Below are 20707 nucleotides of genomic sequence, written 5' to 3'. Positions count from 1 at the left end.
ATAAAGAGTTATTTGTGAGGTGGCTCTTAGATGAAGCCTGAATATCTGTTCCTCTGTAACAGAACCCTGCCTTGGAATATGATCTCAAATATGAAGTGAATGCAGAACTTTGGGCTGCCTGTAAGAGAAGATACTGCTGCAGAAGCCAGGGACAGTGCTTCCTTCTCTATCCAGCCCATTTATGTTGTTAGTGGTGTTATCATGGAGTGGGATCTTAAGTGATATGAGGGTAGTGCTCTCAATATCTTTTTGTTTTATTTTTTATTTTTGGTTTTTTGAGACAGGGTTTCTCTGTAGCTTTGGAGCCTGTCCAGGAACTAGCTCTTGTAGACCAGGCTGGCCTCGAACTCACAGAGATCCGCCTGCCTCTGCCTCCCAAGTGCTGGGATTAAAGATATTTGCCATCACCACCTGGCACTCACAGACTCAAAACATAGTGCTTTACATAGTGAAATGGATCTCTTTAGAGATGCCTAGAGTATAGAAGTAAATTACTAAGGGTGTCAATAGATGATGGCATGGAGATGCTGTAACTTAAAGACTGACCGTGCTCGGCGCGGACACTTGTTCTCTGAACACTTTACCCAAAGCTGTGCCACCCTCTAATGCTAGATAGAACCACAGAGCTTTTTTCATTAATGCACACATTTTAGAACTAGATTTTATTTTTTATTGCTTTATAAATACCAATCAAAATTCCTACTTCTTCCCCTCTTCCCACTTCCCTCCTGCTCCCCCACACACCCTCTCCCCTCCCCCTCCAGTCCTGAGAGATGGCAAGGTACCCTGCCCTGTGGGAAGCCCAAGGCCCTCCCCTCTCCATCCAGGCCTAGGAAGGTATGCATGCAAATAGCATAGGATCACAAAAAGCCAGTACATGCAGTAGAGACAAATCCTAGTGCCATTATCATTGGCTTCTCAGTCAGCCCCAATCGTCAGCCACATTCAGAGGGTCCGGTTTGATCCCATGCTCATTCAGTCCCAGTCCAGCTGGATTTGATGAGTTCACATTAGCTCAGGCACACTGTCTCAGTGGGTGGACAAACCCCTCGAGGTCCTGTCTTCCTTGCTCATATTCTCCCTCCTGCTCTTCAACTGGACTTTGGGAGCTCAGTCCAGTGCTCCAATGTGGGTCTCTGTCTCTATCTCCATCTATCGCCGGACGAAGGTTCTATAGTTTTATTCAAGATAGTCATCAGTCTGACTATGAAACAAGGCCAGTTCAGGCACCCTCTCCTCCACTGCCCAGGGTCCTAGCTGGGGTCATCTCTGTGGACTCCTGGGAGCCCCTCCAGAGCCAAGCCTCTTGCCAACCCCAGAATGGCTCCCTCAATTAAGATATCTCCTTCCCTGCTCCCGGAGGAAGGACGAATATAGAACTAGATTTTAGCGGGGAGGCGTGTGCCTTGTTTCTGGTGCTTCTTTTGTCCGTAATGAGCCCTATATGCTGCTGGCTAGTGCAAGGCCAGCAACAAGCAAGCTTCCTCCTTTAAAAAGCTAGGTTCCCTTGACTGTCGGCTCTTAGAGCCTTGGCTACTAATTTTTTTCTTGTACTGTAGAAAAGAATTCAGGTCAGATTCAGATGCCTGATTCTGTCTAATGGTCCACGATTAAAGGAATACCTGATTCCTTTAAAGGACTGTGAGTATGAGCTATTTGAACAGAACCTTAATATACTGTTTATTTACATCAGGCATTTTAGAAGGCCAACCTTGGCCTTTGTGCTGTGTGATCCAGGTAGACTAGACAGCATTGCTGTAGTGATGCCTTAAGCAGCTGTTGCTTGTGGGCTTTTGTGACATGGCCTGTCTCCTTCATCTGGTAGTTCAGGTCAGTGTAAACCACAGAGATGGGAGGAAACAAGGGTCACCAAGACTGTGTTCTTGTGGCGTTGTCAGTCACCATTTATACATGTTACAGCTGATACTAAAATTACCCATCTCAGGAATTTTTTTTTTTTTTTTGGTTTTTCTAGACAGGGTTTCCCTGTAGTTTCTAGAGCCTGTCCTGGAACTAGCTCTTGTAGACCAGGCTGGCCTCGAACTCAGAGATCCGCCTGCCTCTGCCTCCCGAGTGCTGGGATTAAAGGCGTGCGCCACCACCACCCAACTCAGGAAATTATTTTGAGGCATAAATAAAATAGTAGATATAGAGGCATGTCACTATCTGGAAAGTTTTATATAAGCCTTGGTAACTCAAAAGCACAGCAGTACCCCCAAGCATTCTTGAGCTGGAAGGAGGGCCAGTATCCAATTTCTTAATCACTTCATCAATCCTATTCATATCAGGATCCCTCCTGCACCAGACCTCTTATTTATTCCCCAACACCTACCAGGTTACCCAGACCTAGGCTTCAATCTTGTCATGCAACTTTTAACAGGCTGCCTTACTGAACTCCCTTGTGGCTCCCATACCAGGACACCTCCTACCTACCTCTGCAAAACTTTCTTAAGGCATTCTGGAAACCTGTTCCTCTTCTAAAGGGCCAGACTAGTTCAAGCTTTTCTGTGTAAAATGGACTTCATTTAAGTGATTTGATATATTCACATTGTCTTAGTTAGGGTTTCTATTGCTGTGAAGAGACGCCATGACCATAGCAACTCTTACAAAGGAAAACATTTAATTAGGGCTGTCTTACAGTTTCAGTGATTGGGCCCATTATCATCATGGTGGGAAACAAGGCAGCATGCAGGCAGACATGGTGCTGGAGCTGAGATTCATTACATCTTGATCCAAAGGAAGCAGCAAGTGGACTGTTGCACTGGGTGTAGCTCGAGCATCTATGAGACCTCAAAGCCCACCTCTGCAGTGCCACACTTCCTCCAACAGAGCCACACCTCATGTCCCACTTTCCTTCAAACACCACAGTTTATTGAGGGAGCTGCTCTATTTCTTTCAGATAGGTTGCCAGATAATAATTGCAGCAGCAGTAACACTTACTGGTTATTGAAAAGACCATACTCTGTGTTGCATGTCTTCTGCGCACTGAACATGGTAGTTTTCTGTCACGAGATCCTCAGACACACTATTAGTATTTCACAGATGAGCAAGTCATCCGCCAAGATTGAAGCTATGGTGTGTTACTCATGGAGCTGAGCAGGTTGCACTTCAGTAGAACCCAAGTCAGCAGCCTCTCAGTTCTCTCCATCTGTGTGGACCTTGATATCACTGTCTGCTCCAGAGGCTGACTGGGGACCAGCTTCACCAGTGCAGATAGTAGGCATTTAAAAAGTGCATTATCCAGTTCTCATGGCAGATGAATGGCTAAAGGAGAGATGTTTGGAACTGCATTGGAACTTATGCCAAATACGAGTTTGGGGGACACTGAGATAGCTCTGCAGGTAAAGGTGCTTGCCATCAAGTCTGACAAGCCTGAGTTCGGGCCCCAGAATTCACATGGTAGAAGGAGAAAACCAACTCCTGAAATTTCCCTCTGACCTACAGATGGGATGCATAGCACATGTGGTAATGGCACACATGGACATATGTGTGAACACACAGAATGAGTGTAAATAATGTAAAAAATTAAATTAAAAATTAAAAAACAGTTGGCATGCACTAGTTTTCCACCATCTTACCTGGGGACCACAGACAATCTCAGGGGGCCCAGAGCCCTCTGATGGCATTTGCAAAATGTTTCAGTAAGGGGTGAGTACATGGCTCTGCCCCTAAGGGAGAGGGATTGTGTGCTCAAGAAACCCTGAGTGGGGCTACTTCTCAGAGCTCTCCATTAACTATAGTGGGTATGGACCTGCTGCTTGACTTCAGTTACCATCCCACACTTGAGCCAGCAGTTTGGTTTCTTTTTCTTGAAAGAAACTAAACAGAGCAAAGGGTCAGTTTCTACTTTAATCTTGCTGAAGGATGACAGTACCGCTTTGTGTAAAGCTGTAATTTTTGAAGCCTTCTGAACTCTGGAGCAGAGTGAATAACTTATCCTTCCAAGTTTAACTACAAGAAGTGAGTCTTGAATGTTTGAGTGGAGACTGTGTCTCTGTTTAAGTATTTTTATGGTTACTGTGCGACAGAAATGTCACAATAAAGCTGTCTTGGGAGAATGTGTATATTGGAATCTAGATACTTCTGTCATGAATGCTCCACAAAGAACATGGTCCATATCAGACCCCGAAGGGGGGCCTGATTGAGTCCTGTTCAGACATTGATTATGCACTGAGGTGCATGGCAAGTGAAAGAGACATGGAACATAGAGCAGGGAAGAAGAGCCTGAGTAACTGTGAACTTGGACACCATGGATGCTGAATTTGCTAGTTTCAATCAAAGATAATAAAATTTGGAAATTAGCCTTTCAAATGGATAGTTATAAGGAAAGGCTTGCATGAGACTGAGCTAAAGCGTCCTGAAGATTGTTTTGTTTTTGTTTTGTTTTTTGTTTGCTTGTTTTTTGAGACAGGGTTTCTCTGTAGCTTTGGAGCCTGTCCTGGAACTAGCTCTTGTAGACCAGGCTGGCCTCAAACTCACAGAGATCTGCCTGCCTCTGCCTCCTGAGTGCTGGGATTAAAGGCATGCGCCACCACCACCACTGGCAGCGTCTTGAAGATTGTGAAGGCTGTGCAATAGATGGTGTCTGCTCTTCTCTAGAAGGAGCTCAAGGGAGCCTTGTCTTTGCTGCCCTTGCTTCTCTTTTGCCCAGACTGAGAAGAGCACTGGTAGAAGAGCATGCTGCCCATGAGCCTCAATTATTTTCTGACAGGATTTGTTTATAAATTTCCTGATTGCACAGATGTTTTATTTAGATGTGGTTTTTGTTTGTTTTGGTGAGTCACTTAGCAGCACAATAAAAGTTTACCCTCCAAATTGGTAACACAGAGATGTGTAGTAGAACTAGCCCTCTCCAGCTTGTGGTCTCCTGTAAATGTTTAATGGGAATCTTTGTGGAGACTGTAGCCAGAGCCAAAGATTGTACCACAGCTTCAGGACAGCAGTGCTCGACTCCAGCAGTGCAGCTCCAGTTGAGGCTCATGTGCTCACAGCCCATGCAGAAGTCAGAGCAAGTGAGAGAGGATGCTCCAAGGTGCTTGAGCTGGATCAAAGCATGAGCAGAAAAAAATGCAAGCACTACTGCCAGCATGCTGCAGGCGTGCACCTGCTCACCACTTCTGCTTGAATCTCTTCATCTGTAGTTCCCTGGACCTGTGGGCCAGGAGCAGATTGGAAAATGAGTAATTTAATGCTGATAATTGAAGCTTTGAGAACAAAGAAGCACTAGGCTTATAGTCATTTTCTAAGCTGAACATGTCTGCTTTATCATGCTATCTGTAATAGCTCATACTTTAAAATATATGTAGTTATATATATGTATGTATGTATAACTTATATAATGTATATGTGATTTTAAAAACACAAGAGAATGGTTGATCTTGGTAGCACATGCCTTTAATCCTAGCACTAGGGAAGCAGAGGTAAGTAAATCTCTCGGTTCAAAGCCAGTCTGGTCTACAGAGCAAGTTCCAGACAGCCAGGGCTGTTATACAGAAAAATTAAAAAATAACAAATTCCCACAGAGAATGAGTTAGCTTTTTAGAAGGAATTGAACAAAGGAGAGCCGATTCCTGAGGCTCACTTACTTAGGTTTGAAGGAAGAGAAGTGCCTGCCAGTACACAAAGAACTCCTGATAGGCACAGGAAGAAAGCCAGAAGAAAGGGAGATGCTAAGATTCCCCATAAGAAAGAGAAATGGTTGGCCATGATGGAATATGAAAATCTAAGGGAGAAGGAAGACTCAGGGAAAGTAGGAAAGAAGCATGGTGGCTTCAGGAACATCCTTTGTCTAGAGTAGTGAGGATCAAGGTTTCTCCTGAGGCTTACAGTAAGAAAGGACAAGGTGGAACAGTGAGATCTGCCTCTAAGGGCAGAGAGAAATGCACCTGTTGGAGGCAGCACAGAGGGAACTAGTATAGTGGAAACAGGGCTTGGGAATCTTCAGATTGTGGTGGGCTTGGGCTTTGAAAGGAATCCAGTGGCCAGGCTTTCAAACCAATTCCCTCTTGACATCGTTAATCATGAAACAGAACCTCTTGATCCCTCAGATGAGGAAATGGTGTGCTTGGAGAGGGAGGGTCTCGGTGTGAAGCATTTAGTGACAGTGCTGGTATGTGCTGCAGAAAGTGGTGGCTTACTAGGATCAGACAGATCCCAGACTTAGGTAGGTGTTCCATAGAGCACTGTTAATAATAACTTGGGGAGCCAAATATTCCTGACAGAGTCTTGGGCTTATATTTATCTATGAAGATTTCCATCCCCAAGTAGTAAACGTCATGTCCACAGTAATTGGGTTTGCCCAGGTCAGTGGCAATAAGCACCACCATCCTCAGGTTCTTCATCTGTGCTGTGACTTCCTTGGCAGATTAGCCAGAAGAAGCTGAAGAAGTATGAAAAAGAGTACCACACCATGAGGGAGCAGCAGGCCCAACAAGAAGACCCCATTGAGCGGTTTGAGGTTTGTTTTACAGCCTTGACTTCACAGGCTTATACCCATAACTAGCTTTACTGAATCTTTCCAAAAAATTCAATTCTGCTGCTTAAAGACTAGTTTTCAGATTGAGTTTGCAAATGACAAAATAACAGCTGTTCTGCTCCAAAGCAGCTGCCCAGGTTCCTTGTTCTTTCCTCACAGTCAGCCAGAGAGTGCTGCTTGACAAGGCCACTCCAGTCAGTTATGTGTCTTTGTGGAGACAGGAAGTTAGAAATAGTTTATTTAGAAAATATCTGGATTGGTGGGTGGTGTACGCCTTTATGGGACTTGGAGACTTGTTTTGAAGCTTGGCCATGAAAAACTATCATTTCCATTTTATTTCTTTTTTATGTTCATAACTGACTTATTTCCCTCCTACAGCGGGAGAATAGGCGGCTGCAAGAAGCTAACATGAGGTTGGAACAGGAAAATGATGACTTGGCTCATGAGCTGGTCACTAGCAAGATTGCACTGCGGAAGGACCTGGATAATGTAAGTGTGATGGGTGTGAGGAGCAGGCTCACAGCAGGGACGCTGACTCCTCCCATGAAGTTCAGTTTTGACTTCCTCCACTTTGCTGCTGCCCCGATATCCTCTGTATATTCTCAGTGCTCACAGAGCCTCCGTTTCCCCAAGGTTGTGAAGTGTTGTTGTTTTGTTTTGGGGTGGAGGAGTGAGGAGATCTTCTAATTCTCATGCTGTCAGTAAGCAGCATTCAGTTCTCAGAGCTTTTTGGAGCTTCTTGGAGTCCACACTAAGACACAGAGGTTTAGTCCCTCTTCCTGTCACAGGCCTGCTCAGTGACACTGCTCACGGGGATTCAGTTCAATGCTGTCTACTGGCAGATAATTCCACTTTTGTTCGTTTCTCTTATCCTGACAATGACTTTCTGCTTTCTGTACCATAAGCTTCCCTTAGAAGAAGTAGTCTCATTCATTGCTTAGGAATGGCAGACTTATTTGTGGCGCACGCCTTTAATCCCAGCACTTGGGAGGCAGAGGCAGGCGGATCTCTGTGAGTTCGAGACCAGCCTGGTCTATAAGAGCTAGTTCCAGGACAGGCTCCAAAGCTACAGAGAAACCTTGTCTTGAAAAAGAATGTTTAAGGTTTTGAGGGCCTGTGGTGTTTTTTTCTGCTAGTTGATTCCACCATTGATACAAAAACAGTTTACAGATAAAAGAATGAGTATGGTTGTTTTCTATAAAAATTTATTTACAAAAATTGGAGGTAGATTGGATGTGGCTCCTGATTTTAAGTCCCTAGATTTAATTGCCCAGTACCCTGACACGACTTATTTGTTGGTTTGCTGAGATTCTAGCAATAGACTTAGACCTTTCACACTCATATATAATTTCATCTGTAGAGAGTATGGACTTTAGAAAGTCCTTGATGTCCATCCATGTATACAAATGGTGTACATGTAGTATACTTCCTTAAACTATTAATTTCTCAGAGTTTATAAAATATTAAAGGAAAATATGGTAGTATCTGTTGGTTCTTTTACATTTTCTTCAGAAATTGAAAATTTCAGACAGACCTGGGCTGTAATCACCTAGTTTGCTTTCTGTCCATCTTGGACACCGAGGTCTGGGCAAGAGGAGTAATGGCTGTGGCACAGGTAGAGTCGGGATTGCATAATTTTACATACTGCTCAAAAAAAAAAGTCTGCAAAGAATATTAGGGGTCAGAATCCCGACTGCTGTCAGACACCGAAAAGGCTTCTTTCCCCAGCTGCAGTGAGAACAGTTGAAGGCCATTAGCTCCCCATGACCAGCACCTGGGCTCTCACCACCGTTCTGCCACAGGCCTGCTTGTCGGGGTTAAGCTCCTTCCTCTCTAGAGACTGCACAGCACTGTCACTGCTCCGGCGTTTCTGCCTGGAGACTAGACGAAGCTGATGTCAATGGAACAGAGCTGCAAAGATCACCTCACACTTCTCTCCCAGCTGTGGATGGTGCAGAAAGGAAGTGAAAATAAAGAAAACACGTCTGAAAGGTACAGCAGTGGCAGGTTGGCCAAAGTCTTAGGTGAGTTTCTGCTTGAGCTGTGACATTTTCTACTCTAAGAACCAGTGATAGCAGCCATTCAGTGGTCTATGGTAGAGTTTAGACTTACATTCTTTTGTTTGTTTTTTGGGGGTTGTTTGTTTGGAGCTTTTGTTGTTGTTGTTGTTTTGTTTTGTTTTTGAGACAAGGTTTCTCTGTGTAGCCCTAACTGGAATTTGCTTTGTAGACCAGGCTAGCCTTGAATTTATACATCCACCTGCTTCTGCCTTCCTGTTGCTGGTATTAAATGTGTGTGCGCCACTACCATGCCTCAGCTGGACTTAAAATTTTGAGCCTGTCTCTAAGCTGTGTAAATCTTTTTTTAGATGTCTTTATCCTGGCACTGTTGTCAGAAAACCAGGCTACATTCCTGACACCAGAAATAGAAACAATGAAAACTCTAGCAGTCTCTCCCATGGCGCCATACACAGTTTATAGCATTTCACAGAGCTTTGGTAATCTCTTAAGAACTTTGCTACCTCTTCCAGGAAGGAAGGAAGAAAGGAAGGAAGAAAGGGAGGAAGGGAGGGAGAGAGGGAGGGAGACCTTTTATTTATTATGGAGCTCCAACAGACTTAAAATTTTCTATACAGATCAGGCTGTCTAGAACTCACAAAGATCCACCTGCCTCTGCTCTCAAGTACACCTTTACACCAGGCTAAGAATGGTGTTCTTAACAATTATGAGGTGCAGAGGGGTGACAATATCCAGAAAGCTAGAGAACTCTGGAACTTCCTAGAATGCCTGAGATCTTTCCTGTAATATCAGACTGTCTCCTTAATAGATACAGAAACAGCCAAGGCCCCTTGATCTGATGTCTTAACTATATCGTAAGTACAAGCTAAAGAAGATTAATGAGTCTGATCCGTAAGACGTAGCATTTCTCTAGACACTGTTCCAGGCACTCTATACACCATTTTTGTGAGCCTTCAAAACAACCCAATATACAGGACCATGGTCCCTTTCACTGATCACGAAATGGAAGCAATCAGTTTGACCATCTTACACAGTTGCCCAGCTATTCACAGGGCACAGTCATCATGGTGAAACCCAGATGGCCTGAATCCAGTGCTTACATTCAGGAGCATGTGCCAGCACACACAGTTCCGAGCAGATACCCTTTCCGAGTTCATCTCCCCTGATTAGTGCCTTAAGTGAAAGGGACATGAAGGTGGGGTGTTCTCAGTCTTGGGACTTCAGTGACTCCGATTTAAAAGAAGTTCACTCCTTTTGATTCTTTCCTCATATTGTGTTTGTTGTCATCTGCCTCTTTGTGCCATTTACAGCTGTGGAGAGATTTCTAGTCATTTAACTCCTTGGCGATCCCAGAAAAGTTTTCTCCTCTGTGCAGTGGAGTAACCTATAGAAAATCCCTGACATGGGGTTGATGGCACTGTATCAGTCCTCTGTAGCATGGATGTTCCTCTGCCTTGAGACAGTATGACAGTAGAGCAAAAAGCAACATAGGAGCTACATGCTGGGTCCAGCAGGTTACTAGACTTCCTGTACCACCTCAGACCCCTCTACAAACATCAGCTGACTCTGCATTCCTTGGTCTAATTGACACTCCAGTTGCTTCATCCTTATGCCAAGACCACACTTCCTTGATTTCAGAAACTTTCTAATGAATCTTAAAATGAAGTCATTGAAGTCATCTGGCTTTGCTCTTTTTAAAGCTCTCTTGGCTGCTTTAAATCCTTTGTATGTCTATAAAAGTCGCAGTCTGCTTTTCAGGTTCTAGAAATAGACGCCTGCTGGGATTTTGAGTTAGGTTTTGTGGAATCTGTCAATTTGTTGCAAGGCTTGACATGTGAACAGCAGCTGAGCCCCCAATCCATGGCCTGTCAGCTTTGTATAAACATGCCTTCAGTTCCTCTTAGCACTGCTTTGCAGTTTCCAGTTCACATGATTGCCTGTTTCAGTATGTTACAAACAGTGGTGGGTTTGTTTGTTTTTTTCAAGACAGGGTTTCGCTGTCATAAAACTCATCCTGTAGACCAGGCTGGCCTCAAACTCAGAAATATGCATGACTGTGCCTCCCGTGTGCTGGGATTGTGCCAGCCACAGCGTGGCTGGTGATCTCTGGAAATACAAGTAATTGTGTGCCATACCTTGTCAAAATCTGATGAGTCTAATCAGGGTTGGGGGGGGGGTGTTTTTTATATTTCTTTTGCATTTTTCACACACTATTGTATCTCAGAATGAAAACCATTTAACTTCATGTTCTTCTGTCTCTTCTTCTGCCTTTCATACTTGCTAAGGTCTTTGGAGCAGTACCGGGCATAGAGTATCATTTTGCAGTTAGTTTTGGGGGTCGTATTGAGGAGCGGAGATACTTTTACTCTGTTCTCTGCTCAGTTTTGTCATGACTCTGTTGAATTTTGCCACATGCTTTTCTTGTTTCTGTTATAATGACTAGATTTATTTTCTTAGTTTTGTTAATCCATTACATTATAATGTAAACTAACTTTACATTCCTATGGTAAGTCCCAGTAGCATTTCATCCTTGGTTTATAATAATAAGAATTGAACCAGGGCTTTACACCTGTCAGGCCAGCACTCTACCCTGAGCTGCTACTGAGCTCTTGTTTCTTGTTCTGAGACAAGGGCCTTACTAAACTGTCCAAGTGAGCCTTGATCAAACTTGTAATCTAGTAAACTTGGTTGTAAGGCTTACAACTTGGAAATTGTGAGCTGACTAGCCTGGAGTTCGGGTAATTCCCATGCTTCTGTTCCCCAAAATGCTGGGATTGGAGGTATATACTGCTCAGCTGGTCTTCATTTTTATGTTGTGCTTTAAGCACCTTGTCCTTGATGACCAAGCCTGTGGATCTGACTGCTGGTGTTTATGTATCTATAGCAGTGTTCCTTTTGCACCAATACTGGGTTGTCCCCACCCCACCTGATTATATTAGTACAGGTGGTCTTTCCAAAAGCCAACTTTTGTTTTACTGCAGTGTTTGTTTTGTTCTGTTTGTTTGTTTTGTTCAAAATCTCTATTTTGTGGAGATTTAATCTGCACATTTTCTACTATCTTAAGATTTTAAAATTTACTGCAAACCTTAAAAATCATCATTTAAAATTGTGAAACTCTGGGTGAGCACTGTTTTTGTAAAAGTTAGCTATGCACCTACTTTACTTCCAACTTACGGAGTTTTATGTGGTAGCGGGGAGCATCTGCATGTATCTCCATTGTGTTTCCTTCTTTAAAGTCTGTGTGTGCTGCAGGGCAGCTATCTTTTCTGTCCTCTTTGTTATATTCAGACAGGAATAAGTTTTCCATCCTGCTTGTTTTTTTTTTTTTTCTCTTTTGCTGCATCCTTTGTTTAATTAGGTATTTTCTTGGTCTTCTATCACCTTATAGACTGTTGTGACCTCTCTCTCCCACTGCTTCTGCACCTCAACGACCCAGGACACCTAACCTTTCATTCATCCATCCTCTGGCCTCTGACAGAGCCCCAATGATAGGAGAATGTACATGATTTCTTCTTTCCTCCTATGGAACAGTTGTTTCCCAGATGTTGTCCAGTTTTCTGATTGCAGAGGAAGAGTCATTGTGGTTCTATTCACTCTTCATGACCCAAAGTAGAAGCTGGGATTTATATATATATGTATGTATATTATCCCCAGATGTTCTCATCTCAGCTGCTTATGTAAATAGAGTAACTGTAGCAAGTGGGGTTCCATCAGAAGGACTGGCTGGGGCAGTCAGCCTCAGCACACCTTCCCATCAACACAGTGCTGAGAGTCAGCTAGAGTGGTGGAATAGGTGCTGTGGAGAGTCCAACTCTGCCTCCTGGCTTGTGGGGGCTTAGGAGAAGATCCCCGCCACCATCACCAACCACCTTGCTCCTATGAAAGCAAACCTATAGCTAGATCAGCTCTTCCCCTGGATGACCCATGCTTGGAGTCAACTCCATTAAGTCACCTCCTCCATAGCAGTGATAATGGGTACAGGAAAGAGTATCCCAACTATGCTCAAGAGTGTCAAAGAGCTGCGTTCTTCTTACTATCTCCTTGTGGCCTGCTGTCTTCATTTTGCTTGTGACTGCCTCTTGGGTTTTTCAATAGAGGAGAAAGTAGTGAGTGATCTCAGAAAGGACATCAGTTACCTCTATTTGTGCCAGCACAGCCTGTCTGCAGGTCTTCAACAGTCAGCTGAGTGTGCTCATGTCATGCCTGTCTCAGTTCCCCATGGGAAGCCCAAGAGTGCAATCAACACTGTTTAATGTTAGAGAAGCCTGGGAAAGTTGTCTAGGAAGGGACAGAAAAGGCCATCCCTCGCTTCCTTGATTGCTGTCCAACATGACAGACACTCTTCAGTTATCTGTGACAGGTCAGAGTCAGGGACCACAGGGATCTTTCCCTGAGATTCAGATCTCCACTCAACAGACATCTGTGTGTGCTAGCAAAGACTACGGTAGCACATGGCCATTTAAAACTACACAAAGTACCTGAAGAAAAGCAGCCTTCTCTATTGAATAACTTTAGCAAGAACACATGCAAGACTATTTGGATGCACAAAAGAAATGAGAAAGGAAGCACAAAAGAAATGAGAAAACTCTTTTTAAAATTTACGGCTACCGTTCCAGTGTTCCCTCTAAGCCTAGGCACTGTACTGAATGTTATGCTGGAGAGCCTGGGCCTTAGAAAGGTTCTCCATAACTTACTCATTCAAGTGTCAAGTCACCCAGCTGTGAGATTTGAGACAAGTCAAAAGCTCAGCCCCTGACCACTGCTGCCCTGAACTGTCACACACTTCAGGTAGTCTAGGTATGACCTTGGGCATACCATTCCTGTCTGGGTTTGCTTTCCTACTTTCTTAAAATGGGATCATACCCTTCCAAGTTCCAAGCTCCTAGAGAATGCATGGTGATGGCATCTCGTCAATGTTTCAGGCAGAGGAAAAGGCAGATGCACTGAATAAGGAGTTGCTGATGACCAAACAGAAGCTGATTGATGCAGAAGATGAGAAGAGGCGGTTAGAAGAGGAGTCTGCACAGGTGAGGGGATCCTGTCTCCATCCCTGACACCCGAATTTTGCAAATACTGGTGGGTTCAGCTGGAACCCCTCTCAGCACTGGAGAACCTGGACAATGGGTCCTTGGATACCTACCTCTGTCATAGAATACACGAAGAGCTGAGGGTACCATGTGATCCAAAATGAGGTCCTACCTCCTCCCTCTGCACTCTTGCAGGACTCTTCACAGCTGCTCAGGCAGGACTGGCCAGGGTGAGCCTATCTAAGCTCATCTTGTGTAACACTGCCCTCTCATCCTGTGTTTTTCCATCTGTGTCTCTTTTCCTGCACTGTCTCTTGTACAGTGCTGAACTGACTTCGGCAGAAGCCCTGCTGGAACTGACCACCAGCATTTTTTGAGGTGTTACTTTTCTCCTTCTATTGTCTTTAAGTACAGAGGATTAGTACTGAGAGGAGGAGGAGGGAGATGGGTGTGGGGGAAACTAAGCCCAACCAGAGGTAAGTGAGGCACTATTTGGAAGGCCCAGCACTACGCAAATAATAACCAAGCTTCCTTTTTCACTTAAAACATTTTTTCTTTAATGTGTGCAGTTAAAGGAAATGTGCCGCCGGGAACTTGACAAGGCAGAATCAGAGATTAAAAAAAACAGCTCTATCATTGGTGACTATAAGCAGGTGAGTTTCTTTACCCCAAGACCTGGGCTGTGCACATGGTGAGGAGACTGCACTCTGGCCTCAGTGCAGCAGCACACTGGCTTCAAGCCCCTCTTCTTAACCTCAGTCTTACTTGTAAACTAAGCAAGCTGATCCCCAGCTGGGAATATTGTTGAGTTCCCAAGTAGGTAGGCATGCTTGGCAAGTGCTAGCATATAGGGGTACATGAATGTTTCAGATGATGAGTGGATCTAAATGTTAACATATCACCCCTCCAAGGCTGGTATAATTTCACAATCACAGAATCATACTGAACTCTTCCCTTCTATACCACAGATCTCAAAGGGGCCAATAGAGAACCTTGTAGGCCAGTTCCCACCTCACCTGTGCACTCACAGCATATTCCAGGTGCTGATAGAATTTATCCAAAGTCCAACTTATGTAGGTGATATTGAACCAATGTCTGTGGTTTTATGTTTCTTTAGATTTGTTCTCAATTGAGTGAAAGACTGGAGAAGCAGCAGACAGCCAATAAAGTTGAAATTGAGAAAATTCGGGTAAGACTTCTTAACTAAAGAGATATCATACCCTCTAGTTCATATTATGGTCTATCCTTAATACATAGGTCCAAGTGCGTCAGTCTGAGCAGTCCAGATAAACTGCCTGTCACAGGCCTAAGCTCAGTACTCAACAGCTTCCATGTTTGTTTCCTCTGGAAGGGTTGCGAATGAGACCAAATGTGCTATGGCTTTTAGATCTCATACTTGGGTGCCTGCCCATAGTGAACATCACTAGGAAAGCTGCATCAAGTATTGCTTGAGGTGGGGGTTCTTGCTGCCCTGCAGACTCTGGATGAGTTAAAACCCCCCTCACACCACAGTTCCAGCCTTTCCTGGTCTTAGTTTATAAAACTGCATTCATCCCAAATTACGCTTTCTTTAAACATTTACATCTCTAAATTCGAGGTACGGTTTTGTTTTGGTTTTGGTGGTATGGTAGAATTCTTTTTTCCCTCAATGGCATCCTTTTTTGGTGAAATGTAAGGTATTTGTGATTGTTTTACATACCTTATTTTTTATCATTTTAAGAGTATTTTTTATATTTTTAATAATTATAGTTTTTTATTTTTATTATTATGGGGAAGATAAGTGCATTTGAGCATATATGCCTATGGAAGGCCCTAGAGCTAGAATTGCAAGAGGTTGTGAACCGCCTGATGTAGTACCAAAATCAAACTCAAGTCCTTTGAAAGAGCATCGCATGCTCTTAACTACAAGCCATTTCTCCAGCATCTATATCCAGTTTTGTGCCCTACTTCTTTATACTAATATTAGTATTTACCCATTCCCCTATATTATCAAGGCTCCCCTGAACAAGCACAGACTACCATATCCTACAATTCCCAGTTGGATAGTATGCCCAGTTAGTAAAGGTCCTTGTATGTGAGCCTTTCTTCTCTTACCCCAGAACTCCTCACAGTCTACATTGGGTCTGGAACATCAACCAGGTAAGTCTTCAAAGTAGGTTTCTGACAGTTTCCCAAGGTAAATGGACTTTTCTGATACTCACAAGACACACTGAGACACAAAGTACTCAACAGGGTACTGTCTTTTGGGTCTTTTCACTTTCGGTGTTCACTCCAGCAAAAGGTAGATGACTGTGACCGCTGCCGAGACTTCTTTAATAAAGAAGGGAGAGTGAAAGGTACCAGCTCAGCCAAGGGGGTTTCAGATGAGGACATGGATGAAGAAAAAGAGGCACTCAAGAACCAGCTGCGGGAGATGGAGCTAGAACTGGCCCAGACCAAACTACAGTTGGTAGAAGCCGAGTGCAAGATCCAGGTAACAGCAATTCATGAAGGTACACACCCTCCATAGCAGTCCAGGTTCCTGATATGTACTAGAGACCCCAGAAACAACTTGTGTGGTTTGGTATGTCTTGATCCCCACCACCACTTAAACTTGACCATAGCCCTTCTGGGGAGAACACAATCCTCTTTACCTACCAGAGCATGTTCAACCATTTAGCCTGACTTAAGGATCTGGACTTTAAGAATTACCAAGAGAGCTTCAGTGTTTTTAGTGGGGCATAGAGCAACTGTTTAAAAACTGTAGCTCCCCCATTCAGTCTGGGTTAGTAATCTCCCTACACCTCAGGCTCCTAGTGTCTCTACAGAAATGAGAGTTCTATTGTTTGTTGGGCTATACTGAGTATAAAAATATTATATAGGATATATATGGGGATGGGGTCTAAGCAAATGCAAACCTTTTTGTCCAAACACTCATCACTTAACTAGTTTTGTGACCTTGGGCATATTTCCTAATTTATATGAGCCTCTAGCCATCCTTATCACTAGGGCAGCATCAGTGGTTCAAGTCTAAAACTTCAGACCAGCTATACCATGTCAGAGGCCATTACTGGACATGTCCATTTTTGTCAGGTTCTGCCCTTGGTTCTGGGAAAGTTTGTGGGATCACCCCGGACAATCACAAAAAAAAAAATCACCAAGATAGTCTCTAAGCTGTGGTCAGAGAACGGACAGAGCAACTGCAGAAGGACAAGCGCAATGAGCATTCTGAGCTGAGGTAATCCCTCAGACCACAACCTAAGGGAGAAGAGGCCTGCCTAGTGAATAGTCTCAGTAAAGGGATGGAAACTAGGGTCTGGACTGTAAAGCATCTCAAATGCCATACTGAGTGATTTGGATTTATAGGGATTTAACTAGATGATGATGTTCCTGACAGTCATGGTGGTTGTAGTAACAGACTAAGCAAGAAAGGGCTTTACTAGAAAAGCTTCCAGATCCATAGGCACTGCAAACCTGCCTCAGAAGGATGAGTGAACAGAGCTCTTGGTTCAGCTCTGCAGAGGCTCACATTCTCTGTTGTCTCTACAGGACTTGGAACACCACTTGGGCCTTGCCCTCAGTGAGGTGCAGGCAGCCAAGAAGACCTGGTTTAACCGCACACTGAGCTCCATAAAGACAGCAACTGGAGTTCAAGGGAAAGAGACATGCTGAGAATAGCTGCTGCCTCCAGACACCTCCAGAAAACATACCACCTTTGGTTGCCTTCTTTGGCCAGATGTGTGATTCTGTGACATGTTCCAGGACCAGAATGTACCTAGCTCAGAGCTGTATAGCAAGTTGGTAGGTCAGTGGGCCAGGGCTCCTGCAGCAGGCTGCCAGCCCCACTGATGCTCTGGACATGCACCCGCCTGAGGGCCATCCAGGCCTCTGCCGTGTACAAGCACCTCACCCAGTTAGAGTTGAGGCATCCTACAATGTGTTAGTTTTTTGTTTTGTTTTCTAAACCTTTTATTTAAAAAGACAAGAAAAATACACACACACACAACTAGGTTAGGGGCAAGGATTCATTCATTGCTGGCAGAAGTCCCCAGAGAGACGAGAAGCACTTTGTTTGAGTAGAAGAGCTTTGTAGTAATGGCTCAAGTCACCTAATTTTGTTAATTAGTAAAGTAAACAGGTTTTGATTTGGCGTTATTCACATTTCTGAGCAATTCTATGCAACTCTCATAGTCCTGTCTTTTTTTTTTTTTTTTTTTTTTTTTTTAAAGCATTAGCTGCCAAAACAACTTCAGAAGGCAGGCATGGGCCACATGACTGTGAGATTGAATCAATCATGATGTGGACAGCTCTTACTTTGTTTAATGTGTCCTGTGTACATATGTATGTGGGTGTGTACTAGTATAACTATATAGATATATATATATATATAAATACTTTTCCCAGTACCCTGCACTGACAGTGTTTAAATCCCAGATGAGGCACTTCCTGTTCTTTCTGCCATTGTGGGGCTGGCAAGAGCTCCTTCACCTCTATTGTTTGCACAAGTGAGGAAGACTGAGCTGTGTATGCACACACTATACGGTTCTACTTCCTGGCCTGTCTTCCCCAGAGTGGCAGGTATGGATCTCACTGGTCAGATGGGCTGCAGAGTCTCACTTTAAAAGCTATAAATTAGTGGTTTTAGCACTTTTTTTTAAAATTAAAAAACAAAACCTTTTGACTTAATTTATGTTGTGATATGCTGACAAGCGGTCTCAGAGGGGTTCGTTCTTTCTGCCCTGTGGAGGTGGCATGGGTTTGTATATAAGGACTCTTGAGTCGTTTTCTCTTTCCCTGTTGGCTCTACTAATGCTTGATGAAAGATCTACAGTGAGAAGATAACAAGTGGCCAACCCTTCCCCATACCATCCCCCACCACTTCCAGTGTCTGTCTTGTTCAGTTACCACACCATCTGTAAGCCCATCTAAAACTAGGTGTGTGGACATTGTGCTAGGATAGTTTGTGCGTCCACTTTATGAACTGAAATATAAACCAGTAAAATTGTATTACTATTTCTTTTGTTCGTTTTAACAGCATATTCATTAAATATTTTGGTACAAATGGCATTGCTCTGTACAAAGCAGTTTTATGATTGCGTGTTCCTTTCCCATCCTCCGGCACCAGTCATGACCTGCATGTGCTGCCACATGCGCACATCAGGCAGAGCTGAGATGTGTCAACCACATGTGGGAAGAACATAGAGGTACAGATTGTCATGTTTAAGAAAGAGGTGGGTGCATGTGGCCCTCCCTGAGAAGTACAGAGCTGTGGTTGACAGGTGAGATAGTCCAGTGCTTAAAATCTATGGAAGGTTTTCCCGAGGAGAAGGCAGAATTATGTTTGGAAAGACAAATCATCAGTTGGAGATGGGAGAGGGAACAGCAAAGGGCTGGTGGTACTGGGAGGGAAGGACTTGAAGAGTAGAGTTAGCTCAAACACCTGGGCCCTGGGATACTTGTTTGGCCATAGGCAAAACAGTGGCAAGGGCAGGGATGTCTTTACTGAGGTTCACTGAGGTTCCTTACTCTCTGGCTGGTCCTTTTAACATCTCTACATCCTATGGATGCAGGTACCCAGGCCCTCTATTAACTAACACTCTTTAATCCTCACTTCTCTAAATGTGAGTATTGCTTTTCTACCATGCCCCTCAACTCCCGGCTTGCCCAGACCTTCAGAACCACCATAAACTGTCAGAGTGGCCCCTGCCTGGCTTGCCTACCTAACTGCTAATCCTTGGGCCCAGCCTGAGATAGGCGCTCTTAGAGAAGCCTGGATGGTGGCTCCAGAGCACAGTTGAGACCATACAGGGTGGAAGACATACTTCTGGGGTCCACATTTGCTGGCTAGCTAGCTCCATAGTTTTCCTGGCTCAAGGGTCCCATGTCCGGAAGTGTATCTTGGCAGAAATCTCCATCTTAAAGCTATACCATCTGAGAAAGGAACCCCCATACAGCAATCAATCTTAGTATTTGGGACTACAGTAACTCCAATAAGAACCCTGAATTGGCAAAATGCCTTACAGTTGTGGGATATGTTGCTGTACCGCTGAAGGTTTGTAAGGAAGACAAAAAGGTGGGGGACACAACTATGCAGGAACAGATAGGGATTTGCTGTGCAGAAGCAGGAGGACAATGTTTAGGAAGGAGAGTAAGTCTGTAAGTCAGGTGGAGGCCCAGGCAAAGGAGCTTCAAAGTAGTGGGGAACTACTGGAGATATTAAAGGCAGTTTGCATTTTGGGAAGTTCCCTGCTGATTATTTAGGGGGTTAAAAATATGGAAAGAGAAAGTAGGGTGTGTGCAGCGGTGGCAGAATAGAATGAATGAGAAAAGGAGTCAGTGACACTTCTTGACCCAGAAACACTACGAAGATAAATTTGACTTCTCAGGGTTTGGGTCCTAGATGGCCATGGACAGAAGGCTGGAGATGTCTGGAATGGACATTTGCTAAGGACTGAGCCATCTAATAATACAACACTTCTCAATTTCAACACTTTAAACAGCTTTGGCTATTGATGCTGTCCAGTGTGGCAGTGTTCAGCACAAACTATCACTTGTAACTTGACCAGGGTTGGGGGAGCACAAGCAATGTGGAGAGAAAGCAAGCAACTAACAGAGGTCTAAGAACAGCTACACAAGTGACAGCTGTCACAGGTGAAGAAGTTAGTGAGATAGGAAGCAGCATTATTAAGCTGTTGGTGAGGCAGATCCAGAAAAGGAGTGTTGCAGCCGAAGCTACTAGGGTGTAGCAAGGGCAGGAAGTGACAAGACCAAACAGGCAAACAGTTAAGATGGGTAGGACGGAATGTGGACAGAAAATGAACAGGTCAGGCAGTTAAGAGCTGGAAGTTGGCTTGCTTTCTGTGCTCAAGGGTAGTAAGAAATACAATCTGCAGCCTGATGAGGAAATATCTTGGTCAGCCCCTTGTCAGGTATTCTCAGGGGAAAGAGGAGGAAGAGGCTCACAAGGCTAGGCAAGAACTCTGAAGCGTTAAGCTAAGTTTCTGGTTAAGCTAAGTTGGAGAGGAAGAACAGTCTAAGAGGAGTGAGGAAAAGAAGAATACACATAAACCCCAACTAAGCCTAGACTACCACCATGCCCAAGTGAATGACCATAAGTAACAAACACCAGAGCCTTTGTGAAGGGACATTGTGGTGAGTGACATGAGAGAGCCAGTCCCCTCACTATTCAGAGTGTCATATGCTAAAAC

General features: G+C 44.1%; 1 protein-coding gene across 7 annotated transcripts in view; it reads left to right on the top strand.

Moving 5' to 3' along the window:
* Rabgap1 (RAB GTPase activating protein 1) overlaps positions 1-17887 on the top strand; it is a 147880-nt gene extending 129993 nt beyond the window's left edge. For all 7 annotated transcript variants that reach the window (XM_038336124.1, XM_038336122.1, XM_038336126.1 and 4 more), the window contains 7 exons: positions 6365-6457; positions 6854-6964; positions 13416-13520; positions 14090-14173; positions 14638-14709; positions 15796-15993; positions 17049-17887. In XM_038336124.1, coding sequence (XP_038192052.1) covers positions 6365-6457; positions 6854-6964; positions 13416-13520; positions 14090-14173; positions 14638-14709; positions 15796-15993; positions 17049-17171 — 786 coding nt within the window. In that variant the 3' untranslated portion in view covers positions 17172-17887. The remainder of the gene's footprint in view (positions 1-6364; positions 6458-6853; positions 6965-13415; positions 13521-14089; positions 14174-14637; positions 14710-15795; positions 15994-17048) is intronic.
* Positions 17888-20707: the final 2820 nt, after the last annotated feature.

The sequence above is a fragment of the Arvicola amphibius genome, chromosome 7, assembly GCF_903992535.2.
Source record: "Arvicola amphibius chromosome 7, mArvAmp1.2, whole genome shotgun sequence".
Taxonomy (NCBI): domain Eukaryota; kingdom Metazoa; phylum Chordata; class Mammalia; order Rodentia; family Cricetidae; genus Arvicola; species Arvicola amphibius.
The sequence above is the reverse complement of the archived record's forward strand: the minus strand, read 5'-3'. Positions and strand labels throughout refer to the sequence as shown.